We start from the raw sequence: 19167 nt of genomic DNA on the forward strand, positions 1-19167 counted from the left end.
ATTCTCTTCTTTAGGCAGTGATCTTGGTTGAGGAGGGCATGTGGACAGAAAGCTTTGGCTAGGCTTTTTGTGTGCGGAGTAGACAGGGAAGCTTAGGTAATACTCTTGCTTTCTTTTTCCATAAGCACTCGAAAGCAGTATTTTATTTGGGAAAGTAGTTTAAGCAGAATCAGAAGAACATTACTCTTTAGGAATATTTGATATAAATACGTTTCTAAACCACCATAAATTCTACTCATTGTTTTTGCAGTGTTTCCCCAGGGGTGGGTCTTAAACTAATAATCCTTGGTACAAAGAAGTGATTGCTGAGGGGAATTACAAGCTCTTGTGTGTGTTTTCATGTTGTGTTTTTGATAAACAAATGGTGAAAGAAATGCTATAACCATTTTGTAACAGTAGTAAGAATATCAAGAAGTGCAGTGTACTGCAGGCAGCCAGAGTTCCCAGCCTTCTGACTGCATAGCCAAACCTCTGTACGTCCAAGATCCATAAGATGCATATCATGAAATCTTGGCAGCTGAAGTGGGGGAGAGCTGACTCTGAGCAGGTGCTCCTGCGGTCGCTCCCAGGATACAGATGAACTCAGATGATGAGCTAATGGTGACTTACTTCCTTGAAGAACCCGGATTTTTGGTTATCTGATATCCTTCTTTGCAAAACCCCTCCATTCCTGCTCTACTAGTTGCAGATTACTCGTATGATTAACAATGAGGAAGGGACATTTAAACTGCTTTTAAGTAATAGGCAGTTCAAGGGGTACAGGCACATCATTTAGGTGTAGACATGTCTGTATTTAAAATAAATGTGATAACTGCTGTCAGACAGAAATGTGATCCTAGCTATAGGAACACAAATTCTTTTTAGCGTTAACACTGTTTTGTTTGTTTGTGGGAAGTACTGCCTTACCAGCAAATGCTTGACAACAGCTTTGAAAAAGAAATTGGAAATACCCTTTGTAATGAAAATACTTCAGACTTTCAGAGGAGCTCACTCAGGAGCTGCAGTATTACCTACAACCCATTCAGAAAACTAAACTGATTTGAATATAACAGTATAGAGTAAGTGGAGGAGAGATCTGTAATGAAAAATTATAACTGCTCTCTCATTCATTTTAGGAAATGCTTTTAAAGCATATGGTAGTCATATATATGATAGTCATAATGAAAAATGAAGGGAATGGCATGCAGCTTACCCTGGCAGGAGTTCAGGAATCAGCGAAGAGATGCCAAATTATAAATTTACATTATAACCTTCTCCAAAAAGCACAAATGGAAAAGATGTTGGAGTTATGTAAAGATTAGGAACTTCAACCTCATTTGAAAAACCTCTTTACTGCGAAATGACTGCAACATCAAGTGCCTGAAAAATACAAAAATAACGTGCAGCTATATAACGACTGGTGTCATGTAGTGTCAGCTGTTATCAGAGAGGGGTCTGTCTATTGGGCTTTGTATCAAACTGGATTTAGGAGGAAGTTGCCAGCATTCCTGTTAGTGCTGGCCCAAATCCTCATGCACAGCATGTCAGAAGCTTGTGAAAAGAAAAGCTGGAACATAACCCATTCTTTGCAAAACATTCTCAAAAATAAATGAGGCCTATTCAGTCAATATATGATGTTTAGTGCATATAAATCTTTCAGGGCTGTAGATGAAATCCAGTGAGAAAAATCTTAAGAGCTGAATTGCCCAGTGCCTGGTTCTACAGGAACAGAAGTCTACTTGCTACTGTGCACCATGGAATATGGCCAACTTCCATTTTGTTTGGAGAAATTATTTTGGCTTCCATAGTATTTAATTTTTAATGAAATTTTATCAAAATGAAACTGCTTTAGTGTTACTAAAGCAAAACAGAATGCCATAGATTTCAGTTCATCCTAGAGTGTCAGGGAAAACTTGAGATTTAACAGATTACGTAGCTCCCTGGTACGTGATAGGTATTTGTTTCCCTTCTGGCTCGTGACCTATTTAAAAATGAGCGGTGTGATGTGTTCCACATATCCTTTTGAGTACAACCTCCGTAAATATTTATCTATATATTTTATATTTTTTACAACTTCAATATTTACTGCAATAATTTGCATGCTTGATCATGGCAACTATTACGGATATAAGGTTACAGGCTTTTTGAACAAAAAACTCGTGAGACAACTTTACATCAGGATGCTTCCATGACAAACTGAAAATAGAAAATCGGATGGGCAGTGATACTGTAACTGTTAGCTTGTTTGACCTGGATGATCAGAAAAAAAAAAAAAAAAAAAGGTTGGAAGAAAATAGCTTGCTTCACCTTTTTTTTTTTTTTTTTTTTGCGCAAACTGCATTGTATGTTTGCATTTGTAATTTTATAATGTATATCAGTATATGTCTTTATGCATCACACTTTTTCAGTTTCAAAAGTAGTTTCAATATCATAGATAATTTTATGTATCTAATGGAAACACGGATTTAAATCCTCCCAAATAATCACACAGGTGTTGCCTTGGCTTTATAAAGTAACCTGAACACTTGTTAATGTATTGGTGTATACATTTCTAGCTTTCTTCATAAGTTGGTGTGACTTTAAACTGTGATGCACACTGATTAAAAAAAAATACATACATATGTTTCCTTTTTGTATACATAATTGATTCAGAAAAAAAAGTGACGTCACTGTGTGTTTCCTAGAGTTTGTTTCGTATTAAATACATTCCAGTGTCTGAATTTTAAAGATGCAATTATTTCCTCCAACTGGATGAGAGCCCTAGCTGTTTACACAGCTGCTCATCCAGGCATCCTCCCTCTTTGTTTTGTCTTTTGGGTGGCATAGTGGTCTTAGTGTTATGTGGCCAGAGACTGCTGAACCCTCTGCCTCCTGCTGTTTTGCAGTCCCTTTGTGTTGAGACGCAGCATGCAGGCTGGGGAACAGACTTCGTCCATCCAGCAAAACAAGAAGAGATGTGAAGAACTTATCTTTTTCCTGTAGAAGTCTAAAGATGGAAACAAGGATTTTTTTTCTCCCCCATACATCCAATCCCTTCTTTAATCCTTGGTGCCATAGCTGGGAACATAGTCCTTCAGGAAGAATGCATTTATACAATGTTTATTACCTGTCACTCACTGGGTTTCATGAATACTTAGTTGTGTATATATTCAGTAATACGTATTTTTAACCCTAATGATTTACAAGTGTTTTTAAAAAAATGCTTAGCCTTACACCTTGTCAAAGCACATGCACTGATTAGTATACTGATTAAATAGACGTTTTTGGTTATTTTACTGAAAGTGCATTTTTTATCATATTCAACCAGTTTCTAAACAGTCTGACTTTCAGTGCACTAATCAGTAGATACATTTTCTATTATTTTCAGAATAATTTCCAAAGAGATGTTACAGTCTTTTTCCATGTATTTTCCAGTTCATTATCTTTTTTAGCGCTTGTGAAGGAATGTAACATTTCACTTCTCTGCTACTATTATTTGTAGCCTGAGCCAATGATGGCTCAACTGTATTACCAAAGCGCAGGGGCTTCTGTAGGATTTCAAGGTGTGTGGTGTCATGGTTGTTAAGGATTGAACTGAAGTTGCTCAGCTGATTTTTTTTTTTCCCTTCCTTAGCCATGAGTACAGACCTCAGAGATGAGGTGCTCTCCAAGGCAGGCCCTTTCACTCACTGCTGGTTACAGACTGACTGATATCCAAGGGCTCATCAGTTTCAGTAAAGCATTTCCAGGCCCTAAACCCTGTTTTATGGCATTCTTTATAAGAGTAAGTGTGAGAGATGTCACAATGACTAAATGCAAAACTGTCATGAGTATGATGTAAACATGCTGTGAGAGGAGATGCTTCAGGGTGATTACTGGTTTGGCATAGTCAAAAAAGACCCAGGGTGGTACTAAACCAGTAATAACAGCCATTTGTAAACATTTGTCACATGCTCACATAGAAGACAATAACAAGACTTTGAAAACTGCCTTGCCCTTAGAACAGATTGGTACAATGTCTATAATTTGCCTGCATCACTCACAAGAAGAAAACAGCAAGTAAACAAAAGGCTCTTAGATGGGGAAATTAAAGAGGAGGGGAAGAAGGTGATGGAGAGGCACATCATTTTAATCAATGGGGGAAAAAAAATCCCCCCTGATGGGATGCCTGTTGAATCATACAGCACTTTTAACACTTCTTAAATAATTCCCTGCTTATTTCTAATCATCTCTCCACTACTCTTCAGTAGGTGTAACAGTAATTACATTGCTCTTCAGACACAAAGGTCCTCTAGATGAGTTGGTCGCAAAGCTGTGGTGTGCCAGGATGTGCAGCTGATTCACAGAACTGTTGTAAGCAATGTTTTCAAAGAGCTTTTTGGGTTAGAAGTTTGAGATGTGTTCAAGCATCTGAGGAGCTTTTAGACCTGATAGTATTTTTGGAGCTGTTCTATAGTTAGGGAACTTGCTCAGATACGTGAAAGAGAAGAACATGTGTGCATTAAAAAATTGTTTTTAATTTCTTTTTGCTCAGATTTGTGTATTCGATGTGCAGCTCACTCACTAGACCATACATATAATTTCTGTGTGTTTTGTAGCAATTACTTTAGGGGCAGAGCAAGCTGTTGCAGTGAGCAAAAATTGTATGCGTGGGTCTGTTCAGCCTTAAAGGCCAGTACAGCAGAAGCACAGACCCTGTGTACTTCTGGCTTGTTCTCACAATGTGCCTGACACCTTCATATAAGTCTGTACAAGATGGTTATTTTGGTTATGACCAGAACAACTGCTGTCCAGTTTACTGGCCTATGGTGAAAAACGTTTTCTGCCTTTGTAAGTCTCTTCTGTTCATCAGATGTGTTTCCTTCTGTATTGGAAGTGAAATCTCTTTGCTTAGTCTGGTGGAGAGCTGTGATAATTTCTGTGATCTGTTTGAAAATATGTGTTCATAGAATCAGAAAAGTAGGTCTGAAAGGAACACAGGAAGTCATCCAGGATCTGTGCATCCTAAACCAGATTTAAATGTAGGTGATCAACAGATTTTTTTTTTGTTAAAGTCTCTATCACTACCTGTTCTACAACTTCTCTGTACTAGCAGTTCCAGTATTTAACTCGTCTTGCTGTTAAAATGTTCCCTTTTTTATCTAATTGAGAGTTTTCCTTGCTGTCATTTATTTATATTTTCTTATCTAGTGTTCACAGTGGTCATGGGGTCACAGATAATTAAATTCTTTTTTATGCATTTATTAAAAAAATATCTATAGTTCCTATTAATATTTTTGCAGCCTCAGTCCTCTAACAATTCAGCTTGGGATTTATCAATGTTAAAGATGATGAAAGTTTGCTAGAAGTTCTTACAGGCTGCAATCCATTCATCTACTTTGCTTTGATATTCCCTGCTTGGAGAGGGAGTATAGGGAGATTTAAAACAGGGTGGTGTGTTTTTGTGTTTTTAGGACTGCAATATAGCCAGCAGTTTACTTTTTCCAGTTTGAGTACAGACACTTACTGAAATGTTTGCCTTTTTTTTTTTTTTTTAGGTCTGTTTTTGTAGTTATCAAGATTTTCAGTTTTAATCTTGCCCTTTGTCATCTTTACATTCTTTTTCGGACTTCTCACATTTTTTCACAACCTTGGTTGGGAATATTGAGTTGTTCCAGACATAGAAAAAAAATATGAAGAACCTTACTTAGTATACATTTCCATTTCATTCTCTTATCTATTCCAGGACATTTTCACTGCCAGTGTTTCTGTGTGGTCCTTACACCAGTTTCATTAAGAGCATATTTTCTGAATCTGATTTGAAGAACATTATTTGTGATGGGATTAAAAACTCTGCCAGAGAAATGGTATATGTTATTTGAGCCAACCCAAATTAGCTGTAATTTACTTTTCACTTTTCTTTTGTGTTTACATTTTATTTCAGAACATGTCAGAATGGTTAACTGTTATTTCCTTACTCTTTCTTGGGTGTTTTGTTTGTTTTTTTTTACTTTATGTTTTGTTTTTTTAAGAACTTTTTTTCCCCTTAAATCTTTATTTTCCCCATCACTGCTCCAACAGGGTCTGTTCAACCACTTACGGCTTTCAGGTTTGTTGATGAGACGAAACTAAGCAGGGTTAGCAGATGTGAAAACTGCCAGGTTATCCTTCTAATGTTTTGTGTGTTCTTTTCCAATATTAGTCTGAAATCTTACTATTTTTTTTTCCTGGTTTTAATTGATTGAAACATTTCTTTCAAGTGAAGTCTAAAGAAAAAAAAAAAAAGACAACAAACATTGTCTTTCACGGTGTAATCTGTCTCTAGAGTTTTCCCTGTAGTGCTCCAACACTTCCTTCACCTTCCTACTCCGAATTTACATTTCCAGAATCTCTTCTTGCTGTGTTTCTGGCTAATTCTAGCTTATGGTATGTCTTCAAAGTATTAACTGTCCGCCTTTATGTGTTTGTGCTATTGTTTTAAATTTGACTGTACTAACCTGACCTAGTTTCATGTCAGATGGGCTGCATTCGTCCTTCGCAGGGAGCTATAGAAATAGCCGAGGACTAGCCCTTTTTTTGTTTGTTTGTTTGTTTTTTGCTTTCCATTTCCCATATCGTGTTTGTTGTAGTTGCACTAGAACAACAACAAAACACTTGCACTGAAATGCAGTAGCCCTGAAGCATTTCTCGTGGGATTTGTCTGTGGAAATAAAATGTCTCCACAGATACAGCACACACAGCTCTTCGCCTAGTTGGTAACAGGTGACATGCAGCCACTAGTGAATTATTTGGCTAAGAACTCCACGTTCTTGTTAGCAACTGTGGAAGAACACCACAGAGGAAACAGGCAGGATTTGGGTGCTTTTTGGTAGGTTAGATGTTAAGAGATACAGGTCTGGAGTCTATACATTTTTGTTGTTTTTTTTTGTGTAATCCCCATCATTGTACGTCGACAATGGACTAGAAGAATTGTACATCTTTGTATAACCAAGTATTTGTTTCTCCTGGAGGTAGTAAATTCTTTATTTGAGCTTGGTAGTCTTATTTCTAATTGCACTTTTCCTCTGTAGGCTTGCATGTCTATTCATTCAGACATGTTTTTGTTTGGCAATGAAGCTGCGGCAACATATGAGATATTTTTTGTCTTGGACAAGTACTTTTTGTGATTAATCTGAGTAAATGGTGAACTGTTCAGAAATTTTCTGAATTAAAACAAAGTAAATCAGTTACTGGGTTCTGTTTTTTCAACATGTTCCCTGCTGAAGTGCCTCTGAGTGCCATAACATTTTTCTTTAAAGATTTAAATATTGAGAGTAGCATATTGCAACATGACTGTGCATCAGGCTTCCTAATGAAACAGTAGGATAATGTAATTTAGTCGCTGTCCGTTTGATTTTTAGTGTGACAGTAAACTGCAGAAGTGTAATATTCTTTAAAGCAAATCCACATGATTTAGAGAATTGCAGATGATGCATAATTAGAGAAGTTCTGTGCAGTTATTATTCTAATCACAATTATCTTCCCTCAACTAAAGCTTTTACTAAGGAACTGCAAGCTAAGGATTTTAAACAGGGTTTGCAGCATTTAAGAGTGCGGTATCGAGTCCTACCAAAATTTGTTTATGCTACTATATAAAAGCATAATGCTGAATGCTGGCAAAAAAAGTTATCTGCATCCGTAAAAAGCGGAGATTCTCTGCAGTAATGTAGAAAGCAGAAAATATGGGAATCTTATGTTGAATATTTGTGGATTTTAATATTCTAGACAAGCTGCCTTGATCTCTTGGCAGTGTTAATTACACCATATTGTGAGCATATGGCTCTTGGTTTTCTTATAACTATCCTCATGGATTGTCTGTTGACGAAGTGCTGAATGCCTTCTACTCCTATTGATACCAGAAAGAAAATGTCAGTTTTTCTTTATTGACAGGTTGATAGATGATAAACTCATCACCTGTAGTTCTCATGGGCAGTCCTGCTTTGTGGTTTATATAAGCTGTCAATCTGAAGCCTTAGATTCCTTTGAAAAATTAAGTCTTTAATCTTTACTAAAATAAAACAACTTTATAAATTCTGAGAAATGTGTTTCATGTAAGTGACAAAGCAATACTTCTTCTATGTTTCATTACTGACTAGAGAGACTTTGAATAGTCTTTGATTTTTGACTTACAATATGTGATAAGCTCTTTGGTCCAAGGCTTTGATAGCAGTGTACGGAGCCTTGAATCGAAAACCAGAGGTTCAAATCTGGATACTTTCTGATGATTAGAGATGACATGACAGCTGTTCACTTTCTTGCTGGAAATCATCTCTGTGCATTAGTCTAGCAATGCCCACATCACAGGTCTTACAAAATAAGCAGAAAATGGGTCTCTAGTTCCGTGGAGGTTGGTGATGGCACTGGTGTTCTCAGTTAGATTTATGTAGTCCTTTGCTGAATCAGAACCTGAATAAGAGGATGACTTTAGTAGAGAGTAGGAGCGAAGTCTCTCATGAATCAGATCTCTTTGTTATCATGAAAACAGAAAAACAGGTTGAGTTTTATTGATGCCTTTGGGACACATTTTTCCAGGGTTACTGGATAGATCACCTGTTGGAGAATTCTGTGCATCTCCATGGAGAGAAACTGCAGCATGAATTATTATTACTCAACGTAACAAAGTTTGGATCAGTTCTTTGAAAGTAACTTACTCCTCATTCAAAGGCCAGACTGTGGCTGGTACTGTTTCCAGCTCAGTGATTAAAAGCTTACTCATCCTCTTCAGTTCCTCCTGGACTGCTGCCCTGGGTGGGAACTGAGCTGGAGCTTGACAGGGACCAGTAGGCCAGGATATTGGTCTGTGTATTGACAAAGAGCCTGTTTAAAGAGCAAAATGTTAGTAACGTTCATTTGATGGTTTTATCCTATTGAAGCAGCAAACTGCTACAGTTTTGAAGTGATTTTTCTTTCCACATGAAAATTAGTAAAGACTTGTTTTACAGACTTAGCTTATGAAGCCTTTTTTTTTTCTTCCCTTTTTTTTTTTTTCTCTCTCCCGTTTTATAGCAGGAAAGAACAGTCCTGTTTTCATTGGGAAATGAAAGCTTAGGGGCATAGGGAAATGTAGACTTAGGTAATCATTGTGTCTGTCTGTGTTTCTGGGTGCCCAGAGGGTTCTGTGCGGTTCCTTCGCTTCAGACTCCTCTACTAATCAAAGAAGGACTGGTATCAGTTGTTGGAGGTCTTTCTGGTTCTCCAGCTCTCTCTGTGTTGACCTCATCTATGTCTCTCTTGGAACAAGCTGGAGCTCACTGAATTTCTATTTGACACGTGATTTGTTTTGTCAGACAGGGGTCAACAGAAGGGAGTGTGTTAGACAGAACGTAAGGCTGCTTAGAGCTGTGTTCTCTGCACCTTTGTCAAGACTTGGCAAAAGATACTAATTAGTCCCTGCAGCTTTAAGCACTGAGAAGTAATGGTAACAAGGTTTTGCATGCTGGTACTCTCCAGGTACAAGCTCTGGGGGAAGGAGAAGGAAGTCTGCCCTCTCTGTTGAAGAAATAAGCAGATTCATTGCTTCAGAAGCAATGATCGTGATCCTTTTATTTCCAGAGGGGGAATAACCCACCAGAAAGTTTCCTTGCAATACAGCAGTTATTGAATGCAACATGTAAATTCTATAGAAAGAATTTAGTTATGATAGAAAAACAATGTTCTTATAGTTCTTTTCCTGACTCTCTGAGGAGACTGTAATTATCAAAATTGCTTTCCAGTGGCAATCGTTACTCTGTGGCTGGATTTTTGGCATTATTTTTGGCCTTATTCTCACTGTGGCATTAGCAGGCTAAATCATTGGCTTTCACAGCTGAAGTTCACTGGCTTTCACAAACAACCGGAATTTTCAGGGCTAGCTGTTCAATAGAGTGCTCAAAAGAATTTCAAATGTTTTGCATTTGGGATATTTTACTGTGGTGAAGTGATCTATGAGACTGGTTCTAAATCTAGAAATTGTCATTTTGTGACTCCATAACAAGGACAAATTGTTTTGGTTTGCGTTGGAAGATTACTCTCTAAAGAGGGGGGAAAAATAGGTTTTAACAGACATTCCACAGGTGCTGTGTGGGTGTTGTGAGTTGAGTTACTATACAGAATACAGGTGTAGGCATTTGTTAATCTTTTATTTTCTTTGGCTTTTTTTTTTTTTTTAAGTGTATGAGGAGCACTTTAACTGAAGAATATTTTCCATACTGCAATTCCCTTACTACAGTTTGCGGTTTGATGACAATTCTATAAAGAAAATGTGGGATGAAGAACACTGAAAGGGTTTTAGAGACTTGGGCCATTTATAAACAGGTATCAGTGCTTGATTGCTTTTTTTTTTTAAAAAAAACAACATACATATGTATATATGCCTTCTTAGACTGAGATCCTAAGGTAGGAATATATATTTTTTTCGTACTAGGTTAGCTTGAAAAATGCTTGAAGTGAAGGATTATTTTCTTTTGGAAGAGCATGGTTGTCAAGACGCATTAGGACTCCATATGCAGAACCTTCTTTGCTCTGTATTGCGAGCTGCGGCCTGCGTGCGTAGTAAGCTGGCCTCACAACAGTGTGCAGGCTTGCAGTAGTCCATATGGCTCTTGTTCCTCTTTGGGCCCTCTATTCTTTTATTCTCTGCTAGATAAATCCTGGGCCAGGTGCTGTTCTTTCAGACTATGTAATTTTTAAAATGAGTGGGATTTCTTTTTTGCTATTACTGAGATGCTGACAATGTTGCATACATTTGCCACGCTTTGCTAAAATTGCTACAGCTTCTTGTAATTAAGAACATTTCCTTCCTCCCCCCATTCCTTTCCTTTCTCCTCCTAGATGGAGTGTGTCTAAGACGAGAACAAAAAGCAGAAGGTGTGGTTAGAGCTATGCATCCCTGTGCTGACATGTTTGCTGTCATCTTTCAGTGTAGTTTCTCTTATTTATTTGTGCATTTGCCTTGTGGCAGGAGCGAACTATCCCTAATGCTAGGTTTATGCAGTGCCTGGGTGCTGAGGCTGCTGCTATTCAACCCTACAGCAAACTGTGCCTCTTCTCTTAGAGAGAATATTGCAGGATGCGGCTGGCATATTTAAGATCTGTGGGGAAGTGGAGGTAGGAAACTTACTTTTGAAACACACAAATAACACAATTGCATCTCACGTTTGGGCTGAAAGGAGTTTATTTCAGAAAAGTAGGAGCTTTCTGCCTGAGCAAAAATAACTCCTTCAATGTTGTGTAAAAATTGACTGTTACAATACAGTGTAAAAGATTTGTTCCCTTTCAGTAGGCAATTATGCTCATTAGCTTTGAAGGTGAGGTCTCTGAAGGATTACACTTCTTAAAAATTCTGTTCGCTTTTCAGAAGTGATATTCTAATAATAAACTAAAAGGTAAATTGATTGGATAGGCTTTGAGTGTGATTTATCATTTTAACAGTGTGGTATTGTCCTACAAAATTTTGTTAATGCTGCATTAATACATGACATGAATAATCCAGAAGAAAGGAAACAGAGAGGGGTTATTTTCATTTTAAATAAACTCTCCCAGACAAAAGAACTCTACTACAATTTTTATATAAATGCTATTCACAGTCCTTAAAATTATAAGACAAGATCTTGATTGTAGTGTGCCTTCAGGTGCATACAGAGGGAATGTAATTGTTGTGTCTTAGAAAACAGGTGAGGAAGTCACCACTCAGCCAGAAGTTGAAGATGAAAAGTGCTCTGGGTACCTATGTGTCTTAGAACTTGTGAGTGTGCTGCAAATGATAGTCTGATACTGTAACAATATGAAAGTAATGAAATTTTACTTCATTGGGCAATACTAACTAGCCAATGACACAAATACATAAGTCAACTTTTTAAAAACCAGGTAAGCCAGAACTATAAAAGACTTGGCTGTTGATGCTGAGTGCTTTTTATTTACAATTGAGGGGATTTGGGATCAAATCTGTATTTAGTCAAATTGTATTTATTGATGGGAAATTAGATGCTCAGTAGTAACATGGTGTTCTCCTCAGGCTAGTGACTGCTAGCGAGAAGTATGCAGGGGCACCAAGTAGTAATGCTAAATGTTTAGAACTTGTTGAACACATGAAACTGAGTTTCTGTATGAAAAACAGGAACATTCTGTAGGAATGTATGTTCTGTATGAAAAGTCTTGAAGTGCTACACCTTAGAGATGCTTTGTTCGATAAATTATTTGGTCATGAGAATTACAGTGCTGCACTGAGTGATTTACCTGGCCTCACTTCAGCAGCCTGTCCCTATGAAATGAAATGTAAAATACAAGGCTTTGTTGGCACTAGTAGCTTCAGTGATGGTTGCCAGTCCTCCCTTTCCATCTACCCCATGCTCTTTGGTTCACAGAGTCCAGATGAAACCAGGGGACAGAAAGTGATGTTCCTCTCCATGTTCCATGACACATGGGATGGGGAAGGGGGTGGAATTCTCCTTCCTTCCTTTATCAGGAGGGACTGCTGGGTTTGTCTGTTACACCATGTGCCCTGAGAAGATCTCAAGGCCTCCCAAGACCAGTATTACTGGGGCCTGATGGCCACGTGTCTGTCTGCCATTACTTCTTGCTGTTGCCTTTAACTTTTTCCCTACTTCTCCCTCACCTTTAGCATTCCTGCTTTCTAACTGCTGATTTTTCTTTCACGTTTTCTTCCTCCTTATCCCTTTATCTACTCTTCTGTTCATTTTTTTTGTCCTGATTTGTGGTTCCTCTAACAATTTTCACAGCCTATGTCCCTATCACAATCTCTCTTAAGAACGTGGGGGGAGTATGTAGGGACTGGAAATCCTATATGTGTTGACTGGTTGTAGTGGGCAAACTATGCTGTGTGGCATGTAGCCATATAATTTTTTTATTTTTTTTTTTCTTGCGGAGTCTTTTCTTATTAGAGGCCAGGAGAATGTTGGTCTCTGTGCTTAAGTCTTGCTCATGAATGTAGGTGTGAGCAGCCAAGGGGCTGTCTTTGCTGGAAGCTGATAGAGTAAACCTAAACCTGGCCAGTGAAGGTACCCCCACCCAGACAGCTGATGTGATCCGTGCTAGCCCAGAGTACTCATTTGTCAAAATTACGAGCATCTAAGAGCAGGTTTTTTAGAATGAAAATGTCACACACACCGGTGCAAAGTATGCAGATTTACTTTCACATTTTATATCTCACCTGCAATTTGTGCTTTAATTTTTCTTCATTAAGTTTTCCGCAAACTTAACATTTAAAGTTACCCATGAGGGGTGGGTTGGAAGAAGAAATCTACAGAAATATTTTCTCCTCCCAGTCTGTCAGATTTGTGGAATATGGGGCAGTTAGCATTTTATCATGACATATGTCCTGATTAGTAGGAGATTTCTACATCAAAGACATAGGAGAAAGCAGCTTTTCTACAGACAATGGAAGGAACCAAGCCAGAGCAAAAAGACCTCCAACCCTAATACCGGTAGTGGTTCAGAGCCTTGGGTGAGAGGTTGGGAATGTAGAGGGCAAGGGCATAATTGCCTAGGGATTTTTTTGTTCAGGTGCCCTCCTCGGAGGCATCCAATTTGAGCTATTGCTGTAACTGCAGAAGCTGCTTTTTGGTTATTAACGTTGCAGAAGCTGGAGTTGTACCCTGTTATGGTGATGGACTTGCATAATTTCCATACCACTATGGTGATGGGAAGAACTCAGGATTTTCTTACTACGTAATGCTCTGAATAGGAAGAACTCAGATGTTCCATAAAGCTACAGAATACTCATTTTCAGCCATCAAATAATGTAAGTTAATATCATACATTAGGAAAAAGGAACCTCTAGAGATGAAGTCCAGTACCCTGCTCAAAGCAGGGCAAACTTCCAAGTTCAGTCAGATTGCTCAGGTGCTGTCTGGTCAACCTTGGAATATCTAAGGATAAAAATGTCATGGTCTCTCTGGGCCAAAATATACTCATCTTTCTAAAATCTTCTAAACTGTCAGCACAGAATCATGTCATATGTTTTATTTTGCTCCGTTGTTCTTGCCAAGCAGGGAAAGATTGATTTTGTTTTTAATCACTTTCCCTTAAATAAAAAAATCTTTTTCGATAGATTTTTATCATGAGCACTTAAAGAAGATTGTATTTGTTTATCTTTCTGTTTATAAGGTTTCAGGGTGTAACTAATACTAATGAGGTTGCTTTTGGTTCAAAAGAATTTTGGGAAAGAATTGCTTATTTAGAAGCACTTAAGCCTGAGTATCAGAAATGTTTCTCAACCAAGAAGGCTGTCTTAGACTCCCTAAATCATCTGAATTCCTTACACCCTTGTAGTTTCTAACTACAAGTGTTAGTGATGAGAACATTCACTTTGACACTGGCCTTTCCTCAATGGAAAAAATGACCTTATTCTCATTGATGCAAAACCACTGGAGTTAGAGAAATGACTGTATTCTGTTAAGGCCTATTACGCTAAGGGGTTGGCAATTAAGATAATAATTTGCTCCAAAGAAAGAAAATGATACTTAGGAGAGTAACTACTTAAACAAAACCCTTGAAATCAAAAACTTCTTATGCCATTTAATTAGATGAGCCTTCGAATGCTACATTTTTATTTAGTGTTCTTCCACACTATTGATACCATTATAAAAACAAACAAACAAACAAAAAACTAGTCATTTTTAGCTATTTAGGGAAAACAGGGAAGTCTGTGTTTGAACAGGTAAAGAACATTTTGGCAAAACTGCTGCTGCTGTGTGAAGCTGGAAGTTCTTCCCGATTTGCCTTCTTCCTGAGAAATACCATTATTCTCTTGTGAGATAGGGAGATGATGATAACAAGGCAATGGGGGTTTGTTTCTGATGCTGACTGTGATTTTATGCTTTAGGAAGAACAGCAGAACTCTGATATATATATGAAAGGACAGTCAGTAGAGATAAAAATTTCAGCGTTCTGCAGTGTCTGTAGGGTTCTCATCCTCAGGTTTTTCGTGTATCGATGAGACTTGCATTTTATTTTGGATGTTTTTTCTACTGAACAGAGTTCTCTTAGAGGATGTTGCCTGTGGTGTACCCCTTGTTTTAAGGTGAAGATCTGTGTTGAACCTGCTGAGTCATAACAGCTAGTGCCATATGAGAGGATACAAACAAGCTTGCTGCTTTGTTTTGTAGTATTTTGTCTCTGAGATAAGGATGAAGCTGAATTCTGACCGTTTTGAAGGCCCTTCATGTTACTGAACTTCTGATAAGACATTCAATTAAAATATTGAAATTATTTATTTGAACTTCTGTGATATTTTTGGAATAAAAATCTGCTCAACTCGGTTGTTTTTTAAGGGACTTAAACGTCTTATTTTTTATATATTTAGAGTTCAAGGAAACTGCATTTACTGGCTTTATCATATAAGAAATACACCAGAGGGTTCATTGTGACTTGCTTTGAGCACAGGAAGACACAATCTCCTTGGGATTCATTCCAACTGTGAAAGTTGGAAGCTAGCATATGAGGTAAAATGGGGGTTTTAGCCTCTGCTAAGAGGCAGTAGTATCTTAAGGTAACAGACCCAGTGCCAATGCAGTTCAATACCAAACTCATTCTAGAAGAAACTATTAGTAACAGCTTCAACAAAATAATTATTATGGTTTCATAGATTTTGAAATGAATTTTGTTAGTAAAGATGTTTTTACAGAACATTCTTTTATAAATATAACTGTTAAAGTGTCTTTTCTCTGAAAAATAACAATATTTTGAAAGTCTTCCCCATTTTCTGAATCAAAACCACGAGCCCAAAAGTTGCACTTCCTTGGTAGTGAAAAATTCAGATATTTTTCATACTTTAAGATCCATTGCTTGGTGTTCACAAATAAGCAATCAGTAAATGGCTGAACAGACATGTGATTTTGGGGGGCTAAGCTTTGTATTTCTCCAATAAAAATTCATCAAATTCTGAAATTTTTAGACGTTGGTTGCAGAGTATACACAGTATTTATAGCTATTGTGGTACAGTGTGTATTTTTGTAGGGTATTGGGTTGTGTTTGGGAGCTGGTCACAGTACTCTGAATGCGATGCAAAATTCTCTCAAGCATAAGGAAGAACAGGAGTGTGTGATGTGGCTGTCAGCCCTGTTGGTAGGGAAACATCTTGAGCACAAATCCAGCTGTTCAAACCTGTGTTTCAATATTTGCTCTTTGTGGATTTGTGTAATATAAATCACCTGTTGTACAGTGTAAATCATTGAATCAGAGTACTGTACTTTTCTCATACTACCAAAGCATATTCAACGCAAACCATAATATGCTCATTGTTAGCTCTTTCAGACGTTTCTAGCATTTATTTTGTAAAACTGTGCTGGGTTTTGTGCCTTTTGAATTTCCTTCAGTGTTATTAAGAATTAAATAACCTTCTGCACTGAAGTGCCATCAGGGGAGATGAATAGAAGTTCTAATCTAAAAGGAATCTGTAAAGGGTAACTTCTAATTTTTACAGGAATGCTAAAACAAAGAAATCAAGTTTTATATTTGCTGCTTTTCTTGACAAATACTGATGCTGTAAATTATACAGCTGTTCTTCCTCTGTATGGATTTTTGCAATAGTCACAGCGATTTATACGTGCAGAGTGCAGCTGCTGGAAGTCATTTGTTCTCATTTATGTATTAAATCTATCATACACAAACACATTAACATTCGGTACAGAGCTCAAGGGCATAAGCTTTTTCTTTCTTGCTCTGAGTTGCTGTCCTGTAAGTGTTTGCAAGGTGTGCAGAAAACAACATTAAAAAAAAATTAAACTGATATGCAAAAAAAAAGGGAAGCAGTGCTGTACATGATAAATACTTGAAACCAGCTAATTCTGCAGTTTAAACTGAACAGCCGAAACTAAATGTACTGTTAAAACATTTCTGAAATTGGTAATGCTAATAAGCTTGTTTTGATGGATTAGCACTTCAGTTCCAATTGCTGGAGTGCCACTCTTTATGCATGTGAGTTGGACGTATGTTCACATTACAGGAACTTAACATTCTCTGCAGTGTTTGAATTGTGTGCATCCTAAAATAGTGTGTGAGGATACATCATTGACTTACTTGATTCAGCTTGCTTTAGTTCTGGGCTTTTTGATCATAAAAAAGGAAATATTTTAAATTGTTAGCAACTATTTATAAGAAATGTAAAAAAAAAAAGTTAAAAAGTTAAATTGCAACTGGAGTTTGACAGGTGAGTAGTGGCAAGCACCATAAATATTTGTTGAGTACATAATCTGTGAGAAAATTGCGGTTGAAACAGGCTGCCTGGTGTGAGTTGTGTATCTACTTATCTCTGATGGTTTCACATCATAGATATGTCTCATGCTGAGACATTAAATCTAGGAAAACTTCAGTGTGCTCTGTTCAGGATCGGGAGAAACTTAAAGCTAGGGGAACTTGAGCTGATTTGTTGGAGACAGGTCCTGAACTTATGTGATAGATGGAATATGCTTAGAGATGGTGTTTAGTTTCACTGATGTGCATGTAAGTGATCTTTAAGTCTTAATTTCCTTCCCCTCTCAGTTTTAAGGCAGTATGTGGATTCTCATGAGGTGGACACTAACCTCACAGAAATGATAAGCTAAGTTTGTTGTGGATTTGGTGGAATGGATGGGCCTTCTGGAGGTCAAAGAAACAACTCCTCTTTAAGTCATCTATATTTCTTCTGTATTCCCTCCCTTTCCTCCTTCATGCCTTCTTTACCCATCTTGTCCTCCTGAAGATGGGATAAGACCTTCTGGAGGTTCCTAACATCAGATCTGGTGTTTAACCTGGGCCCCTCTCCCTGACAAATGTTTCCTGCTCTGGTTGTAGACATGCTCATTTATGACAAATGTGCCCATAACTGTACTAGGAGAAAACCTTTATGAGCTAATACATTAAGTGGTATATGTGTGCAGAAAAAGGATTGCTGGACTTAAAAATTCTGTTCCATTAATTCTTAGAGGGAAAAATTGCTTTGCTACCTTTCAAACTCAGCCACTTCATCTGGGAGATGGATAGTTACCAGAGCAGGGTATTAGAAGCGTGGGGACCAAATTCTGAAATAATGGATAGAGAAGTGACAGCAAGGTGTTGCTCTGTCATCTGTAAGGAGGGAAGAACTTGATGAAACACATGAGTGTGGTGCAGCAGTTGCAATCTGATGCAAGGATGTCGTCAAAAGAAACAACATTACCTAACTGAACAGCAAATTCCAGAAGAAAGCAAACAACAACAAACAAACAAAAAAAAGCAACAACAACCTGGGATATTAACCTGCTGTGATCTGCTTTTGATTCTTTGTGCATGTTAGCTGTGCTTTTCCATGGTATTGTATATTAGCTTGAGTATTATTAACAACAAATAGCTGTAGGTCCAGAGAAAATTGCAAGACTTCACTTCAGGTGGAACCTGAGTCCAGTAAATCATGGTTTTATAATGGCAGCACAGAATCTTTGTAGAGGCAAAGTGTGCTACTTACGGTTTAGTCCTTAAAACCATGACTTTCAGTCAGCTTAAATAACAGGAGTGATTCAGTCAATGAGAACACACAGAGCTGTGTTTAAACATCTTCCTGTGATTCATTGCTGTTCTGAATTTATAGGCATGCCTCCTCTGGGGTGTTTGACTTGCTGTGGATGTGTTACACATCAGAAGTGAGGCTCTTCATAGGCAAGTTTACCAATACCATGATGTTGCAACTTCATACAATGCTGTGTGAAATAAAACAGAGTTTTAAAAACAATAGCACACTGAATGTTTTAGACAAGAGCTGAAGGGAAAAAAAAAAAAAAGAGCTTATTTTTATGCATCTTAGTATGTAGTTTGGCAGTGGCATAACCCTGTTTGTATGATTGCTGTGCTCATGGAGAAGGCCTTGTTGATCTGCAGCTTTCTTGAAAGTTGGATCATATGAAGGTACAGTAAGTTTTTACCAAGTGTTTGGTTACCAAATCTAAAACTGACCATGTGCTTTACAAACAGTGGTATAAATGCAGGCTTAGAGACTCTGAAAGAAACTTAGGTGTGTCTGCTTGGCTTTTTGATGAGTTGTAAAGATTGGGAATGGGACGACTTGTCTTGTGAGGAGCGGACGAGCAGTCCAGGCTTGTTCAGTCTGGAGAAAATGTGGGGGGAACCTGACAGCAGCCTGTGGTACCTACAAGAAGCTCATTGAGAAGACCAGAGCCCTCCTGAGGTTCCTTCCAGCCTGCATTACCCCATGTTATCATGAATGCTAATATTTCACTGGCT

General features: G+C 37.8%; 1 protein-coding gene across 15 annotated transcripts in view; it reads left to right on the plus strand.

The window, feature by feature from the left end:
* CTNNA3 (catenin alpha 3) overlaps window positions 1-19167 on the plus strand; it is a 477233-nt gene that overhangs the window by 78454 nt on the left and 379612 nt on the right. Inside the window, exon 1 of one of the 15 annotated variants that reach the window (XM_068687735.1) lies at window positions 10157-10269. The exons of the other annotated variants lie outside the window; for them this stretch is intronic. Coding sequence (XP_068543836.1) covers window positions 10222-10269 — 48 coding nt within the window. The 5' untranslated portion in view covers window positions 10157-10221. Of the gene's footprint in view, window positions 1-10156; window positions 10270-19167 lie in introns of those variants that run through there. 15 annotated transcript variants of the gene reach the window in all.

The sequence above is a fragment of the Anas acuta genome, chromosome 7 (assembly GCF_963932015.1).
Source record: "Anas acuta chromosome 7, bAnaAcu1.1, whole genome shotgun sequence".
NCBI classification, from domain to species: Eukaryota; Metazoa; Chordata; class Aves; order Anseriformes; family Anatidae; genus Anas; species Anas acuta.